The 10,941-nt window shown below is 63.0% G+C and overlaps 2 protein-coding genes across 2 annotated transcripts in view; one reads left to right on the top strand and one right to left on the bottom strand.

Annotated features, from left to right (window-relative positions):
- EZH1 (enhancer of zeste 1 polycomb repressive complex 2 subunit) overlaps positions 1-6,022 on the top strand; it is a 37,983-nt gene extending 31,961 nt beyond the window's left edge. The window contains exons 4-9 of the mRNA XM_029912222.1: positions 1,628-1,806; positions 2,430-2,525; positions 3,285-3,366; positions 4,189-4,269; positions 4,580-4,664; positions 5,276-6,022. Coding sequence (XP_029768082.1) covers positions 1,628-1,806; positions 2,430-2,525; positions 3,285-3,366; positions 4,189-4,269; positions 4,580-4,664; positions 5,276-5,336 — 584 coding nt within the window. The 3' untranslated portion in view covers positions 5,337-6,022. The remainder of the gene's footprint in view (positions 1-1,627; positions 1,807-2,429; positions 2,526-3,284; positions 3,367-4,188; positions 4,270-4,579; positions 4,665-5,275) is intronic.
- A 3,369-nt stretch (positions 6,023-9,391) lies between these two features.
- The window catches only part of CNTNAP1 (contactin associated protein 1), an 18,831-nt gene continuing 17,281 nt past the window's right edge, over positions 9,392-10,941 (bottom strand). Inside the window, exons 21-23 of the mRNA XM_024193474.3 lie at positions 10,477-10,707; positions 9,997-10,044; positions 9,392-9,662 (exon numbers count right to left, since the gene is read on the bottom strand). Of these exons, the coding sequence (XP_024049242.1) occupies positions 9,472-9,662; positions 9,997-10,044; positions 10,477-10,707 (470 nt within the window). The 3' untranslated portion in view covers positions 9,392-9,471. The remainder of the gene's footprint in view (positions 9,663-9,996; positions 10,045-10,476; positions 10,708-10,941) is intronic.

Consider the following 10,941-nt stretch of genomic DNA (forward strand, 5'->3'; position numbering starts at 1 on the left):
CGGGTGGCGAGAGGGGAGCAGGGAACTGCCGGCAAGCTGCGGGGGGGCGCTGTCGGGTGGCGAGAGGGGAGCAGGGAGCCGCGGGGGGCGCTGTCGGGTGGCGAGAGGGGAGCAGGGAACCTGCCTGCTGCCAATGGTGCTCTCCGGGGGTTTGCATTATTCCCTTTGCAGTGCTGTCTCTACTTCCTTATGGCTGAGGAACCTGAAAACCATGTCCTGGGTTTACTGGTGCAGAGCCCCAGCCCCGCTTCCCTTTGTCCCCTCATCGGGTGGGCTGGCAGGGCAGCTCTGGGCAAAGGCAGGCTGACCTGTCTCTGCCTATGGGATACTTTCTCAGCGTGTTACCCCCCCCCCCGCCTCACCACGTGACTCTCGCTGGTTCTAAACGGTTTGTCAGCCCCCGGGCTAGCCACCTCTCTTGGATGGTCAGACACAACACATCCTGCATCTTGGCAGGGGGTCAGACTAGATGACCCTTGCAGTCTCTTCTAACCCTTTGGTTCTCTGACACCCCCAAACAATCTCCCCAGGATCACTTGATGATTCCCTGTTCTGTTCATTCCCTCTGGGGCACCTGGCGTTGGCCGCTGTCGGAAGACAGGATACTGGGCTAGATGGACCTTTGGTCTGACCCAGTCTGGCCATTATGTTCTTATGCCAGCCCCCACTTTGCCTTGCAGGTTAACACTTGATGTGCTCAGTCCCCCAAATCCTCCAAAACTCCCCCCTGTAGTATCCAACCCTGTCAGTAATTACCAGGTTCCCTAGTCCCAAGGGAGCAGTCTACGCACCAGCTTGTTTGATTCAGCTGAGGGTTCACATTTGACTTAATACCACAGCACTGAGGCGGATTTAAAATAAAATCCAAGGATCAGGTTATTAACAAAGAACAGAGTTTCAAAGACTCGTGAATAGTGAGTGTGAATATTGGAAACACGTGAGAGTATAACAGGTCTCTTGGAGTTTTAACTTGAACAGGCTGAATTCCTTGTCTGAAGTAAGTTCTCACCTCCCATAGTCAGGACCCAGCGCTCACCTTCCTGCTTCCTCAGTGATGGGGGGATGGTGCTGACTTGGCCCCCCAGTATTTGAAGTGCATCCTTTGGTTGTGCACCCTCAGAAAAAACTCTTTGCCCCACTGCTTGGTTTCCTGTGTGCTCCCTTCCTGTTGACTTGGGGTGCAAACGTAGCTCCGTGTGTTTGGCTTCGAATGGTTAATGTCCATCTGAACCAAGGCAGGTGAATCAGCATCCGATGCCTGGCAGCAAACTCTTTTGTCGGCGCTGCCTCCGGAGCACGTGTTCGGGACGGATTTTCAGCGCGCGCACAGCCCCTGCCATATCACCCGGCTGTACCTCCCGCAATGAGAATGAGGTTCAGTCTGATGTGAGTGGTCATTGGACACCTCCCACGCCCTTTGGAATAACTGCTGTGAAAGCAGCGGGTTAGTTGTAGTGAGTTTGTCAGGCCTGATAGGCAGTGCTGGGACGGGAGAGCGAACCCACTGCGGGGTTCTTCAGGCCACACCGCAGCGAGCAGCCTCTCCAGCTGGGGGGTGTCCCTGGGGTTTGAGGCCAGCAGGGCTCCTCTAGCCTGACCTGTGTAATCTGGGTGTGTCTCGCTGCAGGTCAGAACCGCTTCCCGGGCTGCCGCTGTAAGACGCAGTGCAACACCAAGCAGTGCCCGTGCTACCTGGCCGTGCGGGAGTGCGACCCTGACCTGTGCCTGACCTGCGGGGCGTCGGAGCACTGGGATTGCAAGGTGGTCTCCTGTAAGAACTGCAGCATCCAGCGGGGCCTCAAAAAGGTATTTGTTGTGCCCCTCCCCCAGTGTGCAGAGCAGCTGGGCTGGAGCAAATCCACCCCTGCTGCTCTGTCCCCCCTGGCCGCAGCCTCCCCGGAGATCAGGCCTGAGCTGAAGGGGGCGGGGGGTGGCTGGGCTGTTCCCTAGCTCCCGAAGGGTTTTCAGGTTCAAAGGCAGGGTTTGAACTAACAGTGACGCAAGAGGAGGCCCCGGGAACAGGAGCCGCCTGGGGAAGCACAGGAAGGAACAGAACTCAGGGGAAGGGGTGAGATCCTTAGAAAACAGGCCAGGGTTCAACAGGACTAGTGGAGCTGCAAGGAAAGTGGCTGTAAGGAGCCGGGGCCACTGCTCACAGTAACAGCTCGTCCGGGGCATTTGTCGTTTGGGATGGTAACTCCCTGAGGCTGGGACTGTGTCCCCCTGGGCGTGCAGCACCTGGTGTGATGGGTCGAAGCTCCTAGACGCAGCGGTAATACCAGCAATGCATAAAGGAGCACTAGGGGGCAGGGGAGCCGATTCCCGGGGGGCGCTGGGCTTGTCTGCATGTTGTCGGGGTGTTTTCCTTCCATTGCACACGCTGCTGGGCAGCAGCTCTGCAGACTCAGCCGAAGTCTCTTGCACTCTAGCATTTGCTGCTGGCTCCATCAGATGTCGCTGGCTGGGGGACATTCATCAAGGAATCGGTGCAGAAGAATGAATTCATCTCTGAATATTGTGGTGAGGTTAGTAAAGCCATCTCGGCCCGTCCCCATGGGTCCGGGGTGACGCAGACGTGCCTAGCTACCGTTCTTGGGGCCGCAACCCCACGGGTTTCACAGCACCGGTTAACAAGCAGTCCCTGCCCTCATGCTTGTGGGGCTCAGTTCATGTGCGTAGTTAGAGGAAACCATTAGAAGATTTTCTCAGCTTTCCCCACCCTCAAAGGTGCATAACAATGAGTGAGACCCATTAACCGCCCAGGGGCCTAGCGAAGGCTAAGGGGAAAGGCTGGGATGGAGCAGGGCTGGGTCCTGGCCCAGACTCACTGGGTGATCTTGGGTGAAGATTGTGAAAATGGCCTTGGTTTGGGGAAACGAGTTTTCAGGAGTCCAGCCTGAGCCGGTCTGTGGAGGGGACCGAGCGACCGCCCATTGAAACAGCTGGGAGCTGTGGGTGCTCGGTATCCTCTGCAGCACAGGCCCAAGGGCTGGGAACAGGAAAGCTGCCCCTGTCTCGGTGGGTGAAAGCACTCGGCCCCTCGGAAGATGCATGTCGTTTGGGTGCCCGGCATGGCAGGAGTGTAGCGTGTGAGCCAGGCCTCGTTCGACGTGGTCGGCCATCTGCAGAGGGAGGCTACGATACACGTGCTGGCCGGCGGAGCACAGGGAGGCTCTCCCTGAGCCGGCCGCCCAGCAGCCTCTGCCCCAATGCAGAGGGACTGTTCCCTGGCCCTGGCGAGCCCCGTCCCCCGGGACACAGTGTAACACCTGCCCGTTTCCCAGCTTATTTCTCAGGACGAGGCCGACCGGCGTGGGAAGGTCTATGACAAGTACATGTCCAGCTTCCTCTTCAACCTCAACAACGGTAACTTCCCAGCCGGGGACCCGGGTTCCTTAGCGTCACTCAGGGCAGTGCCTGGCTGTGGGGGGGGGAGGAGCTGACAGCAGCCGCGCCCGGAGGAGTTTCCCAGGCTCGACACTGGCTTGGCCCAGGCACTGTGCTTTCGGGATCACCTGGGGTGTCTCCCCATTGCCACAGCTGCTGGATGCCTGCCTCTGCAGTCCTGGGCCAGGCTGCTCTGTGACGCCACCGCCTGAGCTCCCTGTAACCGCCTGGCACTTGGCAGCACCGGGGGCTCAGTGGCTGCCCCGTGGTTTTGAGGACAGAATCAAACTCTAGAAAGGCAAAGCTGTGAGCCCCGAGCAGGGCTGGAGAGCAGCCAGGCCAGAGGGATTCGCTTCCTGAGCTCTCGGCTTGGCTCCGGGCTGTGGAAACAGGCAGCGAATGCACTCAACCCCTGGCGGTGCTGGGATCCGTGTAGGAGCAGCCAAGGGACGTGACTCCACGACAGGTTTTGGGTGAGCTGGGGGATCTGGCCCCCGTTGGCTTTTCCTGAGGAATAAATTCCTTACGGCAAAGACCCTCCAGAGCCCAGGAGGATTTTGTGTGCCCAGCTCTGAAGAGCAGCTGAGTTCAGAGGCCATTGTGCTGCTCTGGCTCTGGGGCAGAGCTTCCCGACTCGCTGAGTGGAGCCGAGCCCGGGGGGGGGGGGGGGGGGGGGGGGGAGGCGCGGCCCCGGGGGGGGGGGGGGGGGGGGGAGGGGGGAGACGCCGAGCCGAGCCCCGGAGCTAGTGGGATCTTGGTCTGCCGGGAATCTCAGGGTTCTGTGGTTTCCTTTCCTAATAGATTTCGTTGTTGATGCCACCCGCAAAGGAAACAAAATCCGCTTTGCCAACCACTCTGTGAACCCCAACTGCTATGCCAAAGGTGAGAGCTCTGCCCAGCCGCAGCCAGACAGGGAATCCGGGAAGTGCCCACGGAGCCCTGGGTGACGCGGGGTCTCCTGAGCCTCTTGGAAGCATCCTCGGGGTCTGTGAGCTCTGGGGGGGCTGAACCCCAAAGGAAAGGCCGAGTGTTGGGTTTCCAGGCACTCCCCTGCAGTTGGGTCCTCTCTGCTCTGCCAGGCCCTCCTGCTGCTCAGTGGGAGCGGAGCGCCCGGGGCAGAGCCTGCTGGCCAGCCAGACCCCTGGGGGAAGCCGGGCTGGGAGCCGAGCCCTGACCCCTTTCTCTGCCGCAGTGGTGATGGTGAACGGAGACCACCGGATAGGAATCTTTGCCAAGAGGGCCATCCAGGCTGGGGAGGAGCTCTTCTTTGATTACAGGTGAGCCGGGGCCTGGCTACTCGGGTGTGTGGTGGGAAGATCTCTAGAGCAGTGGTCTCCAACCTTTTTACACCCAAGATCACTTGTTTGAGTTTAAGGGCAACCCAGGGTCTACCCTGCCCCTTCCCCAAAGCCCGGCCCCACTCACTCCATTTCCCCTCCCCCGTCACTCGCTCTCCCCCACCCTCACTCACTTTCACCTGGCTGGGGCAGGGGGTTGGGGCTCAGGGGGGGGTGCGGGCTCCGGGCTGGGGTTGAGGGGTTTGCAGTGTGGGAGGGGGATCTGAGCTCAGCCTGGGGCAGGGGGTTGGGGTACAGGAGAAGGTGAGGGGTGCAAGCTCTGGGAGGGAATTTGGGTGCAGGGAGGGTATGGGGTTCTGGCTCTGGGGCTTGGGGTGCAGTGCTTGCAGGCAGGAGCAGTGCGCGGAGGGAGACCCCTGCCCCCGGGGTCGTGCTGGCCGCTTCCGGGAGTGGCGTGGGGCTGGGGCAGGCAGCCCCGCTGTGCTGCCGGAGATGGCGATCGACCGGTTGGTGACCACTGCTCTAGAGACGGGCTGGTGGTAAAGAGGCTGCTGGGGAAGCGACTACGTGCCAGTGTCCCTGTCTTGCAGGTACAGCCAGGCCGATGCCCTGAAGTACGTGGGCATAGAAAGGGAGACGGATGTCATCTAGCCCCCCGCGGGCACGGCCCCTGCTCCTGGCTGCCCCAATGCCGTGTTCATTCCATGCTCCATCATTGCCCCTGTTCCCGTTGCTGTGTGTCCCGAGTGCTCCGCTCCACCCAGGCGCCTGGGAGCAAAGCCCAGGGCAGGAGCAGGAGCCAGACGCTGCCTGGGGTAGCAGGACCCTGGCTCGGTTCCGGGGCAGGTGGGTGCTGGCGCTCCTGGGCTGGGACGGCTCCAGAGACTGAGGCCGTTGGACTGGAAGGAAGAGGCTTGGCCAAGCAATGCTCAGTCTGTTTGTAAACCTGCCCGAGCGACCAGCTGCATCTGGAGCCAAGGGCCCTTGGAGCGACCCCCCTGCATGCGGGGAGCGGGTGCTTGATGTTGTTCTGCTCATGCCGCAACCATTGGAGGGAGCTTTTATCCCTGGGGCATCTGTGGCTACCTCTCGATTTCCTTCCATGCTGAAGTGCTGGGGCCTAGGCTGCTAGCACATGGTCAGACCCCACGGAGGGTCAGTCCCGCCTCCCTGCAGCGTGGCTCTGGGGGCCCCGGGCGCTCCCGGCCGCCTGGCGAGAGGGGGGAGCCGCCCAGCACAGCGTGTGGAGGGGTCCCCGGGGCGAGGAGTTACGCTGGTGCCAGGAGGAGCCGAGTGTGTGTCTGTCGTGGGGTTGCCTTAGGAGCCAGAGGAAGGGGGCAGGAAACGCGAGGCCGGCTGGGGCGTGGGAGGCCCCAACTCCCACCGGCCAGGCTCTGCGGAACGCCAGGTGGATGACGTGTTTCTGCCTCTTGCGCTGGACGGGCTCTTGGAGCCTGGTGTGTCGCGCAGCCCCTGCTCTGCAGAACTGGGGCACCACAGGCCATGCGTGGCTCCAGCTCCCTGTGCCTGGGACTAGTGGGGGGCAGCCTGGGCCCTTCCCGTGTCAAGTCTTCAGCCCGTAACAGGTGGGCGGCACTGCGGAGACGGCACCTCGCGGCCATGGGTTCTTCTTGGCCCCTGGTGGTTTCTGTTCTGTCAGCCAGGTGAGTGGTGCTGCTGCTGGCGCGTCACTGACGCAGATGCTTTAACCCGCATCTCTGCAGGGCTGAGAACCTGGCACTGCCCCTGGGGCTGGGACTCGGGCTGCTCCACTCCCCATCCTGCCAGAGCCAGGCAGCGCTGGACACTGAACTACCGGGCACTGCTCCACGCTGACCAGCGAGTGGGGCTGGGGCCTCTCTGGGGCTGCAAAGTGGGGCTGGAAGTATGGGTCTCCCACGGGAGATCAGAGAGCTGCTGGCTCGCAGATAGCGCAGAGCTTTCTGCTTGCCCAGCGCTGGGCTGGGTGCTCCAGCGTGTCACAATGGAGCCGGCAGGTTCCCCTGGGCCGGGCTGCCCCAGCAGTACCCGTTAGGCACTTTACGAGCCCCGCTTGGCTCCCCGCTCCGGCCTGGAGCTTCTGCCATTGCACAGAACTCTTCTGGGGGTGGCATTTGGAGCAGCGAGCGCTTTGCCTGCTGTGAATACGTTGCTGGCGCTGCTGTGGCCGGTGACCGCCAGCAGCTCTGTTGCGCCAGGCCCCCTCCCAGCAGTGCAGACCGGAGGGGCAGGCTCCCCAGAGGTGGAGAGCAGGGCAGGGTCTGCTCTCAGCACCCCATGCAAAGAAATCAAGTGAGCACTTTAAACTAAGCCTCCCACCCAGCCAAGGGGCTGGGACCGGGCGGCTCTGGGTTTGAGGACACTGCTGCCAGCCCAAGGTACCATCCTTCAGTGGGGCATGTTCCCCCTCCCTCCCTCCGCAAGCCCAGCTAGTGCTGGGGGGGGGTCAGTTCAGACAGCAGGGTCGTGTCCCGGAACAGGAATGGAAGCAAGGGCTGGCTTGTGCGGGGGCTAGGGAAGCAGGAGGAGAGCCAGGCATCTGTTCCTGCCGCTGGCAGCCGAGCGGGGCCCAAGGCCCGTCCTGCCCGTGCTGCTTTCCCCCCAGGGCGGCCAGGCCCATCTCCCTCCCTGGGGCTGGCAGGGGTGTGCGCCTGGGCCCCCTTGTCTGACTGAGCGACCCACCCCTCTCCGGCCCCATACCGCCCACCCAGCTAGTGACTTGCCCCCTGCCCGTGGCTGTCTGCGCAGTGAGAGGCTTTGTGTCTGTGGTCTGCTGCCCGTGAATTATATGCACTTTAAAACTGATGTGGCTTGTAATCTTCGTCCTAATAAAGTGGTAGTGAATGTCCTCCCCAACCTGGCCGCCAGCGTCCGTTCTTACCCCAGCCTGAGTGGGAGCTCACCCCTGTGCCCCGCTGCACTGGGGCCTGGATGCACCAGAGCGCTTCACAGGAGCGGCAAGGGGCCAGTAGGATGCTGGCCCCATCCTTAGCTTGGCTCTGCCGAGAACTGCCCCTGCCCTGGAGGTGCCCTGCTGCACATGGGCACCTGGCTGCAGTATTGTTCTGTGCTGACCCGCAAGCTCGCCGCAGGCCTGACGGGGCTAACAGCAGCAGCCCTGGGGGGTAGGGGGGCACGGTGACTCCTGCAGCATCGCCCGGTGCTAGGGATGGGCACAGAACAGCAGGAGCTGCTGGTCTGAGTGGCTGGCCCTGGGGATCCCTGCTGCGCCCACGGGGGCAGGGGCAGTGCCGTACCTGGCGCTCCAGTGACCGGTAGTCACAGGGAGGGGGATGAGCGCTCGCCCTGCACAGCGTCGCTCTCCCGGGGGGGCCCCGCCGGGCCTTTCAACTGATCCAGACCCCGACCTAGTGAGTGGCCACTTGCAGCGAGCAGAGGCTGGGAGGGGGCAGCTCCTGCATGGGGCCCCCTGGACCTTGCGCTGAGCTTTCCTTGGTTCAAGGAAGCAGCTGCATGACCTACACCTGCCCCACTCTCCAGCCCCCCAGGCTGCTTCTGGGCCCGGCTCTGACCCCCCTCTCCCGTAGGCAGCAGCAGGCATGCTCCGGCACTACCACCCACAGGAGGACACTGCCCCCTGCTGGCAAAGGGGCCGTTTCACTGCCAGCACGCAGTGTCCCCAGGCAGGGAAACCCCCTTCTGCCGCTGCACAAACAAACCTGAGACTGGGGTATTGAACTCTGTCATTCTGCCTTTATTTGCACATCGTCATGTGTCAGTCAACAAAACAGCTGTAACAAATAAAACGCCCAGCAAAGCCAGGCCTTTGGGTCCCTCAATGCGTGTCTGTCCCGCTGCAGCGCGGGAATGGGAGTGGTCCCGGGGTCGGCTGGTCTCAGCAGGGCTCGCCCCTCTTGCAGAGATGTAGCACCCTATAGGCCGGGCCCCAGGACGCACTCACCCGGAGCAGCCGCCCTGGTTTCTTTTTGTTTTTTATACAAACTGAGAGAATAAAAAAACGTCGTGTGTATAATCACCCGGTCAGCAACAAAAATAGTAGAAAGACTCCAAAGGTCTTTACCTGATTGTAGGAGAGCAGCAAAGTGCGGGGGCGGGAGCGGGTGTGTGCACGAGCGAGTGTATTGCAGGTAGCGGCCGGGGCGCAGAACATGCCCTACGGGCCGTGTTCCAGGGCTCTATAGTGCATGGGTCACTTCATGGCTTTTGCTAAGCGAGCAAACAAGCGGGAAATCTAGCTGCTAGCGTTGCTAACTGGCCCCACGGAAGGCCCATGTCTCCTCCAAGGGGAAGCTGCAGTGTTTATAGGGGAGGTGGGTTGGCAGCCCCCAAACGTGCCCCACTCCCCAGGTTTGAGCTGAGAGGGCGTCTCCGGGCAGGCCCGTATCGCCCCAAGGGGCTGACATCCTGTCCATGGGGGCACAGGAGAGATTGCACCAGCTGGTTCCAGGAGGACCAGGGAGGGGGGTTGTTCTGCATGGCCCCTACCTTCCGCTCGGTGCGCAGGGCAAGGGGGTTGTTACTGCGCCAGCGCTCGGCTCAGCGTGATTCCAGGAGGAAGACGTGGGCCCTGCATGTGGGGCTCCCAGGCTAGATGGTGCTTGGCCGCAGGCAGCCCGTGGGGCGGCGCAGGCAGGGGAGGTGCAGCGGGCGGGGGAAGGAGCAGACGCCCCAGCCAGGAGCCAGGTTCTGGCAGTTCTGGGTTGCTTGGCCCCTTTGGTCCGGCAGCGCTTGGTCCCCTCCCGCCACCACGCAGGAGGTGCCAGCGTTTGAGGCATTAACCCCTTCCTTCCCCTGCAGCCAGTGGCTATTCGCCTTTCGCCTCCTCCAGGATCTGGGGCAGGTTCTGGTCCTTGTGTGGGACCAGGGGCTTGCTGGGGCCGTGGTAGTCCTGGACGGCTTTGGGCTCGTTGGTGTGGTACGAGCCCTTGTAGCGGTGGTGGTGGAGATACAGCAGCAGCAGCAGCCCGGCCAGGAGCAGCAGCAAGAAGGTCACAACTACTGGGAAGGAGGAAAACAGCCCTGAGTGCGTCTCCCTCCTGCAGCCGCGGCCTGAGCCCTCGGCCGGGTCCCCTCTCCTGCCGCAGCCTGACGGGGGCACCCGAGACAGGCCGGGCCTTGGAGCCCAGCTCCCCACTCGCGCGGCTGGGCCAGCAACCTCCCCCGGCTCAGCTATGGGCCCAGCCCAGTGCAGCCAGAACCGAGTTCTCCCCCGAGCCTCGCACCGCCCCTGCAGGCAGCCCCTTGGCGCGAGAGCAGGTGACCTCGGCTGCCGGCAGAGAGAACCCGGCCCGGCTGCCGGCTGGTGCGAACGCGCGGCCGCGTCACTTACAGCCAGTGATGATCCCGATCCAGCCGTCGTCGTGCACGTGGGGGAACTCTGCAAGAGACACGCGGCCGGGGGGTCAGCCGGGGGCGGGGGGGCAGGGATAGGCTGGTACATGGTGCACGGCTCAGCCCTGCCCCCCCAGCCCATGTGCCCAGCAAGGGGGTGGTGGGGTCAGGACCCTGCAGCCATGGACCTGCCCCCGGCCCTCCCGCCGCTGCGCTGCTGGCTGGGGCTGGCGACAGGCTGCCCGGCAAGAACCGCTCCCCCCAGTGCTGCAGGGCCCAGCCCTGACGACAGGGCTGCTGCCTTCCCACTACTCATGCATCTTGCAGCTGAGGCTGGGCATAGAACCCAGGAGTCCTGGCTCCCCCCACCCCGCACGCCTCTCCCCCTCTAACCCACTAGACCCCCCACACACGCCTCTCCCAGAGCGGGGGCTAGAACCGAGTGAAGCTGGGCGGGGCTGGCATGAGCCCTCCCTACCTGTGCCCATGTACCAGGGGTCCATTTCGGGGGGGATGTCCATGATGCTGAGGGGCATGGAGCCGCAGTTGGACTCCACCAGCTCCCCCTTGATGCTGTAGGGCACCAGCCTGCCGCTGGGGCGGAATATGGCTTTGAGGGGCAGGATGCTGTTGAACTTCACCCCTGACAGGCAGCCCGAGAAGCCGGGCGTGTTGTACTTCTGGATCTCGGGGTCGATCATGCCTGTCTCTGCAGGAGCACGGAGAGGAGGGGGTTAACTGGGGCCAGGGGTCTCCCCCAGGGGGGAGGGGGAGCAGGCTACTCTGGCCCCGTAGGGCTGGTTAGGGGGTTTCAGCTTCCATGAGCTGGGGGCGGGCGCATGGGTCCCAGCCTGTCCGTGGTGGCCACTGCCAGGGCCCCAAGCTGCCAAGGAGCAGGGCAGAAGGGGCAGGGCAGTTCCCCGGGGCGTCTGGAGGGGGACAG

Source organism: Terrapene carolina, unplaced genomic scaffold (genome assembly GCF_002925995.2).
Source record: "Terrapene carolina triunguis isolate 2854851 unplaced genomic scaffold, T_m_triunguis-2.0 Scaffold193, whole genome shotgun sequence".
Lineage (NCBI taxonomy): Eukaryota > Metazoa > Chordata > Testudines > Emydidae > Terrapene > Terrapene triunguis.